General features: G+C 42.4%; 1 protein-coding gene across 1 annotated transcript; it reads right to left on the bottom strand.

The window, feature by feature from the left end:
- Window positions 1-643: 643 nt before the first annotated feature.
- LOC134911224 (general transcription factor II-I repeat domain-containing protein 2-like) lies at window positions 644-3,274 on the bottom strand. The gene is made up of 2 exons (XM_063919531.1): window positions 3,085-3,274; window positions 644-2,784 (listed from the first exon to the last, which is right to left on the bottom strand). The coding sequence occupies exon 2, from the start codon at window positions 2,468-2,470 to the stop codon at window positions 674-676; it is 1,797 nt and encodes a 598-aa protein (XP_063775601.1). The 5' UTR covers window positions 2,471-2,784; window positions 3,085-3,274; the 3' UTR covers window positions 644-673.
- Between the last annotated feature and the right edge of the window lie 9,807 nt (window positions 3,275-13,081).

Below are 13,081 nucleotides of genomic sequence, written 5' to 3'. Positions count from 1 at the left end.
AATTCAAGGGACAATGTGTTTCTCATAATATTTAAAATGCTAAAATGTATTTTTATTGTTGCAAAACAAAGTTCAAATAATTCATATTGTGTTTGTTTCAGATTGGATTGTTTATCTGTTAAGTAGATTTAAAAGTACATTTAAAAGTTGCTGCATAGTCTTGATATAGTTTTTTTTTTTAAACTCAGGCCTAAAATAACTTCTGGTGCTTGTATGATTTGGGATTTCTTTGTGACAAAGGAAGCCGCATGGTCTGTCCTCCATTTTGGACTAACCACATGGCCTGTCCACCATCTTGTGTAAACCTCACGGATGTGGAAGGGGGAGGAGTAGTGGCCATTTTAGAAAGGTCATTTTCTAAATAGCTGATTTTCAGTCTGCTCAGAACAATCAGTTTCCTTTGTCACATCAAGCACCATTTATGAGTTACCAATGCATTTATTTAACCCAGGGGTCTTCAACCTTTAAGACAGTGTGGGCCACATAAAAAATGAAACGAAGCCAAGGGCCACTAAGCTATACTGCGGTATTTAGAATCTAAATTTTAATTTATGATTGTAATGAGACCTTTTCTAGACTCATAAGACCATAAAAAAGACTTCAAAAGATAATTATTGTAATTTAATGAATGAAACATGGTCTACTTTACCTTTGTTATTATAATAAGTTCATATCAGTGGGAAACTTGGCATTGTTTTTGCTTGGCCAGCTTGTCGATGTTGGCATCAATGTTAGAAGTCGCTATGCGCAGAGTATTCTCAAGATGTTGGTCTGTAAGCTGAGTTCTTGTCTTGGACTTTGCGTTCTTCATCCTTGAGAAGAATTGCTCACATAAGTATGTGCTTCCTAACAAAGCACACATCTTCAAAGCGTGCTGCCAGAGATAAGGGAATGTGTCCTGAGAAATGTAGTCTTTGTAAAACGTAAACAAGGGCACATTGAAGAATTTTTCTCGCAAAGATGAGTTGTTTTGGAGATCAAGCAGCTCCATTTGTACTGAGCCTGGCATATTGGCAGCATTGACAGTAAAAGGCATAGAAAATAAATCGAAAAAAGACTGTTGATTACGGAAATCACTAAATCTGTCTTCAAACTCACTTCGCATCATGCTTAATTTTGTAGCGTAATCACCAGGAGACAAACAGTTGGACTCACCGAGAAGCTTAAAATGTGTAAAGTCTTTTTTCGTGAGTTGTGCCTCCCAAAGTTTGAGCTTTTCTACAAAAGTTTTAATGTGATCAAACAGAGTGTGCACCAGCTGATCCTTGGATTGTAGCCGCGTATTTAGGTCATTCATATGCAAGGAGATGTCGGTCACAAAGGCAAAATCTGAAATCCACTTTGGATCATTAAATTCTGCAATCGGCTTCCCCTTGGTTTGCATGAACTCTTCTATTTCACTTCTTAAGTCAAAGACTCTCTTAAGTACCTTCCCTCTGCTCAACCAACGCACCTCACTATAATAAACCACGTCGCCGTGATCCGCTTGGCACTCTTGTGTCAAAAATTCTTGGAATTGACGATGATTCAATCCTCGTGCCCTAATAAAGTTGACTACAGACACAATAACTTTCATTACATTCTCAAATCCAATCGTTTTCGCACACAAATTCTCCTGGTGGATTAAACAGTGGTACTGGATGAGATCTTTTCCTTCTAGTTCCGGTTCTTTTTTTAAAAGTGCAACAAACCCTTCATTCCTTCCCACCATAGCAGGGGCACCATCAGTTACCACTCCCACAAGGTTGGATAAGCTGAAGTCGAAACGCTGGAGTGTTTTCTTGGTGGCTTCCAGAATATCAGTGCCTTTCGTCGTTCCCTTCATAGGTACAAGCGCTAGCAGCTCTTCTGTCACATTGAAGTGTTGATCAATGCCACGGACAAAGATAGCCAGTTGTGCTGTATCCTTCACATCTGTGCTCTCATCTAAAGCAAGTGAATATGACTTAAATGCGTACAGCCGTTTTTTTAAAGTTCCTTCAATGTCATTGGCAAGTTCTTCGACACGTCGTGCTACAGTTACACCAGACAAACTAAATTTTATAAACAGTTCGTTATTCTTTGGATAGAGAATTTCCCCAGCAGCGATGAGACACTCTTTTACGAACTCACCGTCCAAGAAGGCTTTTGTTTTTTTAGCAATTTTTTCAGCTATTACATAACTTGCTTTGACGCACGCTTCACTCTCTTCCATATGCCTTTTAAAAGTACCCTGCTGGCGTTTTAGATCTTTTTGGAGATCGTTCACTTTATCCACACGAGGTTGCCCTTGAAGGTGATTGAACTTGGACGCATGTTTTGTCTCATAGTGTCGCTTTATATTGTATTCTTTTAATACTGACAATGACTCACGACAAACTAAACACACTGGCTTATCGTCAATCTCCACAAAAAAGTACAAATTGGTCCACCTTTGATTAAAAAGCCGGGAACATTCACTTGTTTTATGCTTTTTACTTGTAGACGCCATGGCAAAGCAGATGAACCTAAACAATGATCCCACTGTTCACGACTGAGTGACTGTAGAATAAAATCTGCTTCTATTTATAGCTGACTACAGAAAAAAATAAGTAATAAAGACTCAATGAAGTATACACTCCAGCCCGTGTGTGCTTGTAGGACAGATTTGTATGAGAAGTACTCCTCAGATCCCTGTGAGCTTGCCTTTAAAATTCCCCTGTCACCAGCTCACAATGGAAGCTGCCATTTTGAAGCATGAAACAAAATCCAACTCAACACTAGTTCTTTGGTATGGAGGCTTCTGGCGTGTAGCTTTATGTCAAGCTAAAAACAATCAATAAAGAAATGTAAGCATATATAAAATAATCCTGATAGGTTACTGGGGCATATAGCATGGGTACAGCCACAGAATACATTCTATAGATGGGACAATATATATATATATATATATATATATCCAAAATGAGGCACTCAAGGAGACATGCAGCAGATAAAAACGCTGTATTTCAAGATGTAGGTCTAACCTAACGTTTTCAGGGTCTCCCCCTTCCTCAGGACCTCAATACAGACCACAACAGACACACACACAAATCCAATTTAAATACCCCCCGCACACTGACTTACCCGCCACCTTGATTCCTGCTTGCGTCACCTGCCTGTACAGCTGGAAACATCACGTGTCTCTGTCATTACAGAGCTGGTAACCAGGGAAAACGCATAGCATGCGTTCCACCAGGGATCCAACTTCCGCGTTCGAGAGACCAGCCACGGAGTTCCGCTCTGACGGCTGACAATCGCTGGGGACAATATAGGTGGGGGCTATAATATAAACAAAACACCAATGAAAATAGTTACAGAAATAATAAAAAGAGCATAGATAGCAGTAGTTAATACAGAGAAATACCAACCGAGATTAACTGAACACTTTTTGCCAGACTGATAACATTGTCAATATTCACCAGACCCATCGATGGTGTTACTCCTACACCTTAGTCATGGGTGAGTGAGTAAGTAAGGTGTAGGAGTAACACCGAAACAGCTGTCGGGTGTGCTGTGAATCTGTTTGGCATTATGATCGGACCTTTCTTATGATGACACTTGTGGCTAAGTACCCCTTCTACATTTTGAATATTCTATCTACCGGTCTATGCCTGTTTTTATGCACATATAAATGTACTTTTGTGCTACTAAAATACTTTTGCATGATAAATGGATGCTTGCTGGCCTTTTTTTAAATATATATATACACACACACAATGTATCATAGGTGGTAGAAACACATCTCAGAAATCACAGCCCCCATTATTCCCATCCCCACCCCCATACACAGACATTACATCTGCCATTGTCATTCCCACCCCAGCACCCACCACATATACAGGAATCACAGCCCCCATTATTCCCAACCCCACCCCCATACAGACATTAAATCTGCCATTATCATTCTCTCCCCAGCTCCACCACCACATAGGGCCTATAATCCATATATAGTCCAGAATAGGACTGGACTTATATGGCTGTACCACTGGACTTATACGGCTGTACCACTGAACTTATACGGCTGTATCAATGGACTGGACTTATACGGCAGTACCACTGGACTTATATGGCACTACCACTGGACTTATACGGCTGTATCACTGAACTGGACTCATACGGCAGTATCACTGGACTGGTGGGTATAATGTGGGCATGCTTTCACAATATTGCTGCTGTCTGTCTGTGATGGGGGGAGGGAGGGTATGATAGCGCCTATGTCAAGACATAGGTGCTATCATACCCTCCCTCCTCCCCATCACAGACAGACAGCAGCATTGTCAAAGCATGCTCCCTGCCATCTCTGCTCTTAATACTTAATACACCCCCTGCTGGGTCCCCCGCCACGCCCCCTGCCCTCAATACTAATTTATTCACTGCCATGCTCAGGCTGCCGCACCCCCGTCCCCGCCGCTCCCGCACGCCGGGTTCCTGCACTGCCCCCTGCCCTCAACACTTATACACTTTTATTCTCCTGCCGCAGCCCCCCCCCCCCCCGCGCCGGGTCCCCGCCGCACACAGCCATGCTCAGGCTGCATACATGCTGCCGCACCCCCTCCGCTCCCGCCCGCCGGGTTCCCGCACTGCCCCCTGCTCTCAATGGTAACTTGCCGCACCCCCCCCAGCCGGGTCCCCGCCGCTCTCACCCACCTATTCAACACTGCAGGCGGAGGGAGACACAGGGAGGGAGACACAGTAAGGGTGACCAGACCACTGACCAGCCTAAGAGGAGCTACTCCCCTTCTTCACAGGCAACCAGTGACAGTGCGGGGGAGTCACATGACTCCGGGAAAGGGGAAAAATTTTTTTTTTTGTGTTCATATGTGCGCTGCGGGCGGGCGCGTCGGCGGGCCATGGAAACCATAGCAGCGGGCCACCTGTGGCCCGCGAGCCACGGGTTGAAGACCCCTGATTTAACCCATGCCATAGTCAATTACAAATAGTTTCAATTGGGCCTAGTGAGAGTAAATGGTGAGATAATTTTTTTTTTTTCTTTCTTGACTGTGCGTAATTACTTTACATCAAGTGGGGGGTTGCACACAGAAAAAGGAAAGAAAGAGTTTTGTTTTTGTTTTGTTTTTCCTTCCAAGACTTGTAGAATCTGCTTACTAGGGAGGATAGCCATTGAAATGCAAATTAACCTGTGTAACTGTTTTTTTTTAGCAGTGAAAAGCACATAGCTTTGATATACAAATAAGAGGTAAGGTGTCACATAGAAGTCCAGTGAATGATACATATATATAATATTATTATAATTATGTATATATTTATATCAGTGTATGTTCTGCAAGATAGCTATCCAATCTGAATCATATCATTTAAATTATAGATTATTGCAGTCATTATAGATCTGTGTGAAATCGGATACATTTGTTGCTATATAGGTAAATTTGAAATAACAGTATTTAAGGAAGTAAGTGTAAAGAAACAAACGCAGTTCTGGCCTGGTTGTTAAGGTTTATACAGAAAAAAACTGGGTCTTGTGTTAAGTGAGCAATTATAGTTAGTACTGCTCACATTTATAGAGACTGTGTGGTTTGTTGAATTGCGGACTTACATTATACACGTGGTACGGACAAAGACAGGTGAGCGCACGTGGCGTAAAAGACATGCTGGTCGCGTGGTTACGCAAAGTACGTAAGAGTGTGGTACAAATTACACAATAGTGTCGTTTAGTTAAAAGGTGGGACAGTAGCCATGCTACAATAGCACAAAACTACCCGGTTTCTAAAGCAGATTAGTATAAAACTTTTGTTTAAACTGTATTGCCTCTGGGGGTAAAGCTGCCAATCAGAACGAGTGAAAATTTTCTGTACAGAAAAACAAAGTATATCTGAGTGAGCGAAAGGAGAGTGAGTGGATTTGAACCCCGGAAATCGGGTCCCGTGGTACACCAAGTAAGTGGAGGCTTGGTGGCGTGAGGCGGCTGACTCACGTTAATATAGGTTGAAATACGCAAATCGAGATTTGCAGAGGAGCGTAATAGGGAATTGTGCATTGTGTAGTATTGAAGTAAAAAGGTTTTTTTTGTTACGTTCCGGCTGAGGGTCGCAGTTTGTACATTGACCCGTGGTCGTACGGCAGATAGGTAACAAGTACCTATACGCTGTGCGATTGGACCGCGCGTTTGTGGGTGCGATATATAGTGCAACTTGATACCCCTTTACGAGCTTTTGCGTAAAATCGCGATATCATTAGCGCTGTGTACAGCATATGCAAGCGTGATTTGTGTATAAAAAGTGAATAGGGAGTTTTCGCTGGTCTCTCTCAGGAAAATCTCCAGTGGTGGATATTTGCTGGAAAAGGTAAGTCACTCCTAACACTTCCAGTAAATAGAAACCAATAGGGCCTCACTGGGTACGCAGTGGTCACTATTGGAGTGAGTCATGGTACTCAGCGGAGAAGGAGCGAGTGAAAGCGCTAGGTGTCTTTCACCGTCTATTTGCGGAGTGCATTGGGGATTGCGTTTATTGGCAAAAAGTCTGCGATGGGATCCAATTGCACAAGCAGTGGGCATTTGGTAGCTAGGGTTCAGGTTGAAGAAGTGGGACCGAGAAGGTCAGAATTGCGGCCGAGAGGGTCAGCAAGGTTTATTATGTGTGAAAAATATGGTTCACCCACGGAGGCTTTTTGCAATGAATGGTTACGTATGACTGACAAAGATAGGGTATCATTCCCTGGGATGGGCAGCTTTGAACCAGAGGTACTGCAGAATGTAGGTATTAAAATATGTCTGATAAAATCCAGAAAACAAAGGGTCAGACATACAAATTGTTTAAACCTGTGGCAGCAAGAGGGGTTGGTGAGTTTGATCCTAAGGTATTGCAGGTGGTATGTCTAACCAAAGTCATATAAGACAAGAATGGAAATATAAGAACTGTTTGAACTTGTAGCAACAATAAACAAGTAGGAAGAAAAAAGAGAATGCAAGTACACCACCTTATGTAGATGTGGAAGCAGTTACGGCCAGCATACAAACTATAGAAAATAATAAAAATATGAAAAATATGACTGTAACCTATATATGTACTAATGAATGTTGAAGTTTTATTTAGGAGGATGCACCCAGAGGAGTATCCAACTGGTAAAAGAAGAGCAGTAGCCTGCCGGGGAAGTGGCTGAGACCAGTGGAACTGGTAAGTATGGTATCATTCGTGTACATATAAAATAAAACCCAAAAATAAAACAAAAATCAAGAAAGTAATGTCAGAAATGGAGAAAAACCTGTCCGCACATTAGTATTTGCCAGTAGGAAAGCGGACAGAGACAAGGTAACCCCCGGGTATTTCTTTCAGTTACCATATAATAAGTATTAATTCCTAGTAATGCCCCTAGTGAAGATGAGCTCGGAAATGTTTGTTGGACCATGTACAGACCCTTAATACGGGATGAGAAGGATTGAATGAATACTTTGCATGACCTAGAAGCTTGTTAAACTTTTTTTTTTTTGTCTTTTGCAGTAATAGAAAACTCTCCATCTGGATAAGATCACTGGTAAACACTAATTCGGCAAATGGGAGGTGGTTGTCTCTGTGCTAATGGATGGGCTCAATAAGGCATTGAGGGCAGGGTGCAGACTTTTTTTGCAAAATTGGAAAGGGGTCACAGTAGCTAATCTTAAAGAGTGTGCTATTGAACATCACAAGAATAGTGCTAGGCGCAGAGAACAGGTGGAGAGGTTGAGGACGGTAAGTATACAGGCACATACAGGAAAGACCCATCAGTCCAGACCCCAGATCCCTAATGGTCAATAATATGTTACATTTGTAGAAATAAAGGGCATTTTGCCAGAGACTGTAGGAGTAGTAGAACACATAGTCAATATAGACCCCTAGACAGAGAAAACAAGCCACATTATTAAACACATAGACGGGATCAAGGGACATATAGTAAGGAATCACAAGCCATATAGAAAACACAGAATCGGGCAATGAGAGTAACAGGAACGGTGCAACAATACCCTTTGAGTAGACCTGCAGAGATTACGATAGGGCCCTTGCAAACCAAACATTCTTTTCTGCTGGCTGTATCGGCTCCGACTAATCTACTCGGCAGAGACTTATTGTGTAAAATGCGGTGTGTCATATATTGTACTCCTGAGGGTGTCTTCTTGGATATACCTGAGAACCATGCTCAAGAAGTACAAGATATACTAGACACCCCTCAAAGGCTAATGTCACATTCTACTGTTCTAGATGCATGTCCATCACAGGTAGAGGAAATTATCTCACAGATACCGGGTTCCCTATGAACTTAGGATGGACAGGACACTGGATTGATGGCTGGGATAGTCCCAATAGCGATACGATAAACACAGAATTTTTTTTAAGGGGAGTAGACCAAGTAGAGAATCACTTCCCCGTAGTGCCCAATCCAGTTGTCAAATTTTTATAAAATCTTCTCCACCTCTACAAACCATACTTACCGATATTTTAAATCTCCTCTCCGGGAGATGACCGGAGAGGAGAAGCAGGTGGGCGGTGATGAGGGAGGAGCCAAGCTGATTACATCAGCAGGCCCCGCCCACCCACCGGGAAAAGACGGTAATTGGATGAAATTTGGCTAGGGGCGGGGCTAAAATGACGCGATTAGCATCTGATCGCGTCATTAGGCTCCGCCCCCCCCCCCCCCCCGTCCGGGACCGTGATTTTACGGTGTTATTCTCCCTATTCTGCCCACTTCACTAGGAAGTGGGCAGAATGCGGGAGGGGTGCCCACTCTTCCGGGGGCTGCGGGGGATTACCCGAAAACCGGGTGTCTCCCGCAGAATCCGGGAGAGTAGGTAAGTATGCTACAAACTCATTTGTCACCAACCTCTATTCTGTTTCTCTACAGTTTCCTCTTCATCTTTTGCGTTCACACAGGGTGGTACAATACATGGACCCGATTACAGTTCAAACTCCACATGCCTAGGTCCTTCAGAGTTCTGCCCGAACCCAGTATATCTCAACAGCACAATAACACCAGTATTACTGCAGTGTGCCTTGTCATGCACAAAGGGTGGAGGAAGGATGAGAATACTGGTGAAGGGAAATTTTGTATAGACACTGATATGCCTGTTGGTGAATGGCAAACTTGACATTTTCTTTTTCATTTTCTTCTTCTTTCTCTCCTCTAGAGATGTTTTTTTTTTTTTGAGTTATGCTCATGATACTTTACATTGCAAACACACAATGACTTCGTACAGTTAACACCCTTTAGGAATTATTGTTATGTATTGGTGTGAACTGATGTTTTCTTAAACTGGGTAGAGGCATTTCCTGCTGCCACGGATGCTGCTGTGTTTACCGCAAAGAAAAATTGCGCAGAAATTTGTGTGTAGATAATGGTACCCCAAGAAGTAGGAGCAAGGCTTGAAATTGGACTATTGTGATCATAGATACTGCCACTAGTATTATGTAGCATCGGAACCATTCCCAGATCTTCACTTAACGAATCACCCTCTTCGAAATTTGTTTTTGTTTTGGTATTTGTGTTTTTTGTTTTTGGAAAACAACCTCATGTCTTGATTGATCCGCACAATTATCAGAAATACACAAATGAGGTGACAGTACAGTACTTTATCGAGATGAGCCAGCATTTGAGAACTTGACAAAAGAACTTGAAACTGTTGATTGCTGGTATGCCAAATACTGTCTAAGATTGTGACCCAAGAGACTGTGTGATTGTTCTTACGCTCAGGTTGCCTAATAGGTGGGAAGGACCATACCAAGTTTTGTTGACAGCACTATCCCAGTGAAAGTAGCCGTGAGAGAGACTTGGGTCCACGATTCCCATTGCAGGAAAGTCGGTAGTACGGAAGGAACTCGTAAATGGAGTGAGATTGCAAAAGTATCACCAGAGACTCTGTTCCGTGAAGACTGAGAGGCGGCACTGTTGAACACTACCTGAGCGTACTAAAGGATTGCAGAAAGACCAGTTATTGTAATTGATTTGTTATGAACAAGAGTTGTTTTGATCTATTTCTCTTTTCTCTCTTTCCCGCTGACAAACATTTTTTTCAGGACATTCTATTTTTGCGAGGTTTTTTATGAGGAGTCGAGTGTGGGACTGGAACTGGTTCTGGAGGGAGGAGTGATTTCCTTATAGGATCCCAGGATTAGCCGATCAGTTTGTTAAAGTCAGAGAATAATCAAAGGTCTAGTAGTTATGGAGTTCGGAGGTAATCAGGAACAATCAGACAATGGCTATTCACACATTGAAGATAAAGAGCTCATTAATATATGTGGAAGAAAGGTTTATGAGTGGCTCTCCCCGAACTCCGAAGGTTTATGTTATTTAGGAAGGACACTACTTATAACCCTTGTTCAATTATTAAACAGACCTAGCATACGTTCCAGTAATGGAAACAATGTTCAGAAAATGATAGGAATATGTAGATCATGAAAATTTTATATCTCACTTTCACGATTTGTTTGTGTCTTCTTCATCTACCCAGCAGAACCTCAATCGAATCCAAACATCAGTGTACAAAGACGTAGGTACATGTATGTGTGAAATGTTCATCGCAAATCAGACATTATAGGCCAAAGCACTGTCCCAGCATACTCTATAGGTTGAATGTTGTCCCACACCCAACCAGTGGTCCCGTGACCGCCGAGTGCATATAGAGGATGTCTCGTCCTCCTCCCTGTATTCCCCAAATATAGTCAAGTGTCTGATTTGCGAAATTAATACATACTTGTGTCTAGGTCACGGATTATTGTCTGAAATATTTTTTTTCTTATGTTAATAATTGATGGCAGTTATTGTTTACTGCCAAAGGGTGGACTGTCGAAGTAAAAAAAATATTACATAGAAAGAACATACAGACTCCACACATATAAGTCGCTATACTTGCAAATACGCGCAGCGAGCACAGCAATATATGGTAACACACGCATTTACACGGACATACCACAGAGATGGATTCAACACTTATTTCATACAGTATATAATTATAATAATATCAAGCGCCAGACATCATAATGATTTAAAATGATATAATGGAGTAATGTCATGTATGTGTATTATTTGAACGAAGCAAGATAGACCTGTCATATTTGGTATTAAAGCAAGCAGATTAATGTGTAGATTCATTTGATACTTGTTATTAAGTTGTAGGACATTGCAACAAATAGTTATGATTAAATGTATGAAAGCTAAAATCACTCTTATTAGGACAATAGACATTTACAGAAACAGGTAGTGGACAGGAACAACAGTTTATTTAAACAGTATCAAGTGACTGAAACACACAGTGAAAAATACTAAACAGTATATCCTGTGGAACACTATATGGTATATGAGACCCTGACGCACTTAGATCCCCAGGGCACAGAATATAGTGATAGCAATATGTGTGATACACAGAAAATAATTCACACAGCAGCTATAGGCACACACAGTCATAGGTACAATGCAGAAATTATTACATTTAATCAATAAAACTGCACTGGACTAGTAATACTACATATAGCTAGGTATGTATTAGAAATGAGCGGGTTCGGTTCGCCGAGAACCGAACAACCCCCCCCCCCCTTCCCGAACTCCACGTGTCAAACACTGGTCCGAGCCCGGCTTGGTTATTCCCGCCTGACTCAGAAAACCCGAACGAGGCAAAACGTCATCATCCCTCTGTCGGATTCTCGCGAGGTTCGGATTCCATATAAAGACCCGTGCGTCGCCGCCATTTTCACTCGGGCATTGTAGAGGGTACAGAGAGGCCGTGACTACGTTCTCTCAGTGTCAGTTCTCGGTATCAGTGCTTACTGCTGCTCAGTAATACTAGTACAGTGTCTCTCTTGTGCTGCATCTTGCTGCTGTACGGTGCTGTGGTAGTAGTGCCCTCATCATTCCAGTCACAGTGGTATCTGGGGGGGGGTGACAATTCCAGAGAGCTTTTGTGCTGCTCAGTAATACTAGTAAAGTGTCTTGTGCTACACCGTGATGCTCAGTGTCAGTTCTCAGTAGTATCATCAGTGCTCAGTATCACTGCTCATTGTCTTGTGCTGCATCGTGGTGCTCAGTAATACTACATTACTAATACTAGTAGTGTCTTGTGCTGCATCGTGCTGCTCAGTGTCAGTTCTCAGTAGTATCATCAGTGCTCAGTATCAGTGCTCAGTAGTATCATCAGTGCTCAGTATCACTGCTCATTGTCTTGTGGTGCTCAGTAATACTACATTACTAATACTAGTACAGTGTCTTGTGCTGCTCAGTGTCAGTTCTCAGTAGTATCATCAGTGCTCAGTATCACTGCTCATTGTCTTGTGGTGCATTGTGGTGCTCAGTAATACTACATTACTAATACTAGTACGGTGTCTTGTGCTGCATCGTGCTGCTCAGTGTCTGTTCTCAGTAGTATCATCAGTGCTCAGTATCACTGCTCATTGTCTTGTGGTGCTCAGTAATACTACATTACTAATACTAGTACAGTGTCTTGTGCTAATCGTGCTGCTCAGTGTCAGTTCTCAGTAGTATCATCAGTGCTCAGTATAACTGCTCATTGTCTTGTGGTGCTCAGTAATACTACATTACTAATACTAGTACAATGTCTTGTGCTGCATCGTGCTGCTCAGTATCACTGCTCATTGTCTTGTGGTGCTCAGTAATAATAAGAATTTACTCACCGGTAATTCTATTTCTCGTAGTCCGTAGTGGATGCTGGGAACTCCGTAAGGACCATGGGGAATAGACGGCTCCGCAGGAGACTGGGCACATCTAAAGAAAGATTTAGGACTATCTGGTGTGCACTGGCTCCTCCCCCTATGACCCTCCTCCAAGCCTCAGTTAGGACACTGTGCCCGGAAGAGCTGACACAATAAGGAAGGATTTTGAATCCCGGGTAAGACTCATACCAGCCACACCAATCACACCGTATAACTCATGATAGGAACCCCGGTTAACAGTATGATAACAAAAGGAGCCTCTGAACAGATGGCTCGCAATAACAACCCGATTTGTGTAACAATAACTATTTACAAGTATTGCAGACAATCCGCACTTGGGATGGGCGCCCAGCATCCACTACGGACTACGAGAAATAGAATTACCGGTGAGTAAATTCTTATTTTCTCTGATGTCCTAGTGGATGCTGGGAACT

The sequence above is a fragment of the Pseudophryne corroboree genome, chromosome 4, assembly GCF_028390025.1.
Source record: "Pseudophryne corroboree isolate aPseCor3 chromosome 4, aPseCor3.hap2, whole genome shotgun sequence".
Lineage (NCBI taxonomy): Eukaryota > Metazoa > Chordata > Amphibia > Anura > Myobatrachidae > Pseudophryne > Pseudophryne corroboree.
The sequence above is the reverse complement of the archived record's forward strand: the minus strand, read 5'-3'. Positions and strand labels throughout refer to the sequence as shown.

Bases quoted from the DNA above. Each gene is read 5' to 3' on its own strand.
- LOC134911224 (XM_063919531.1), bottom strand. From the start codon at position 2,470: ATGGCGTCTACAAGTAAAAAGCATAAAACAAGTGAATGTTCCCGGCTT.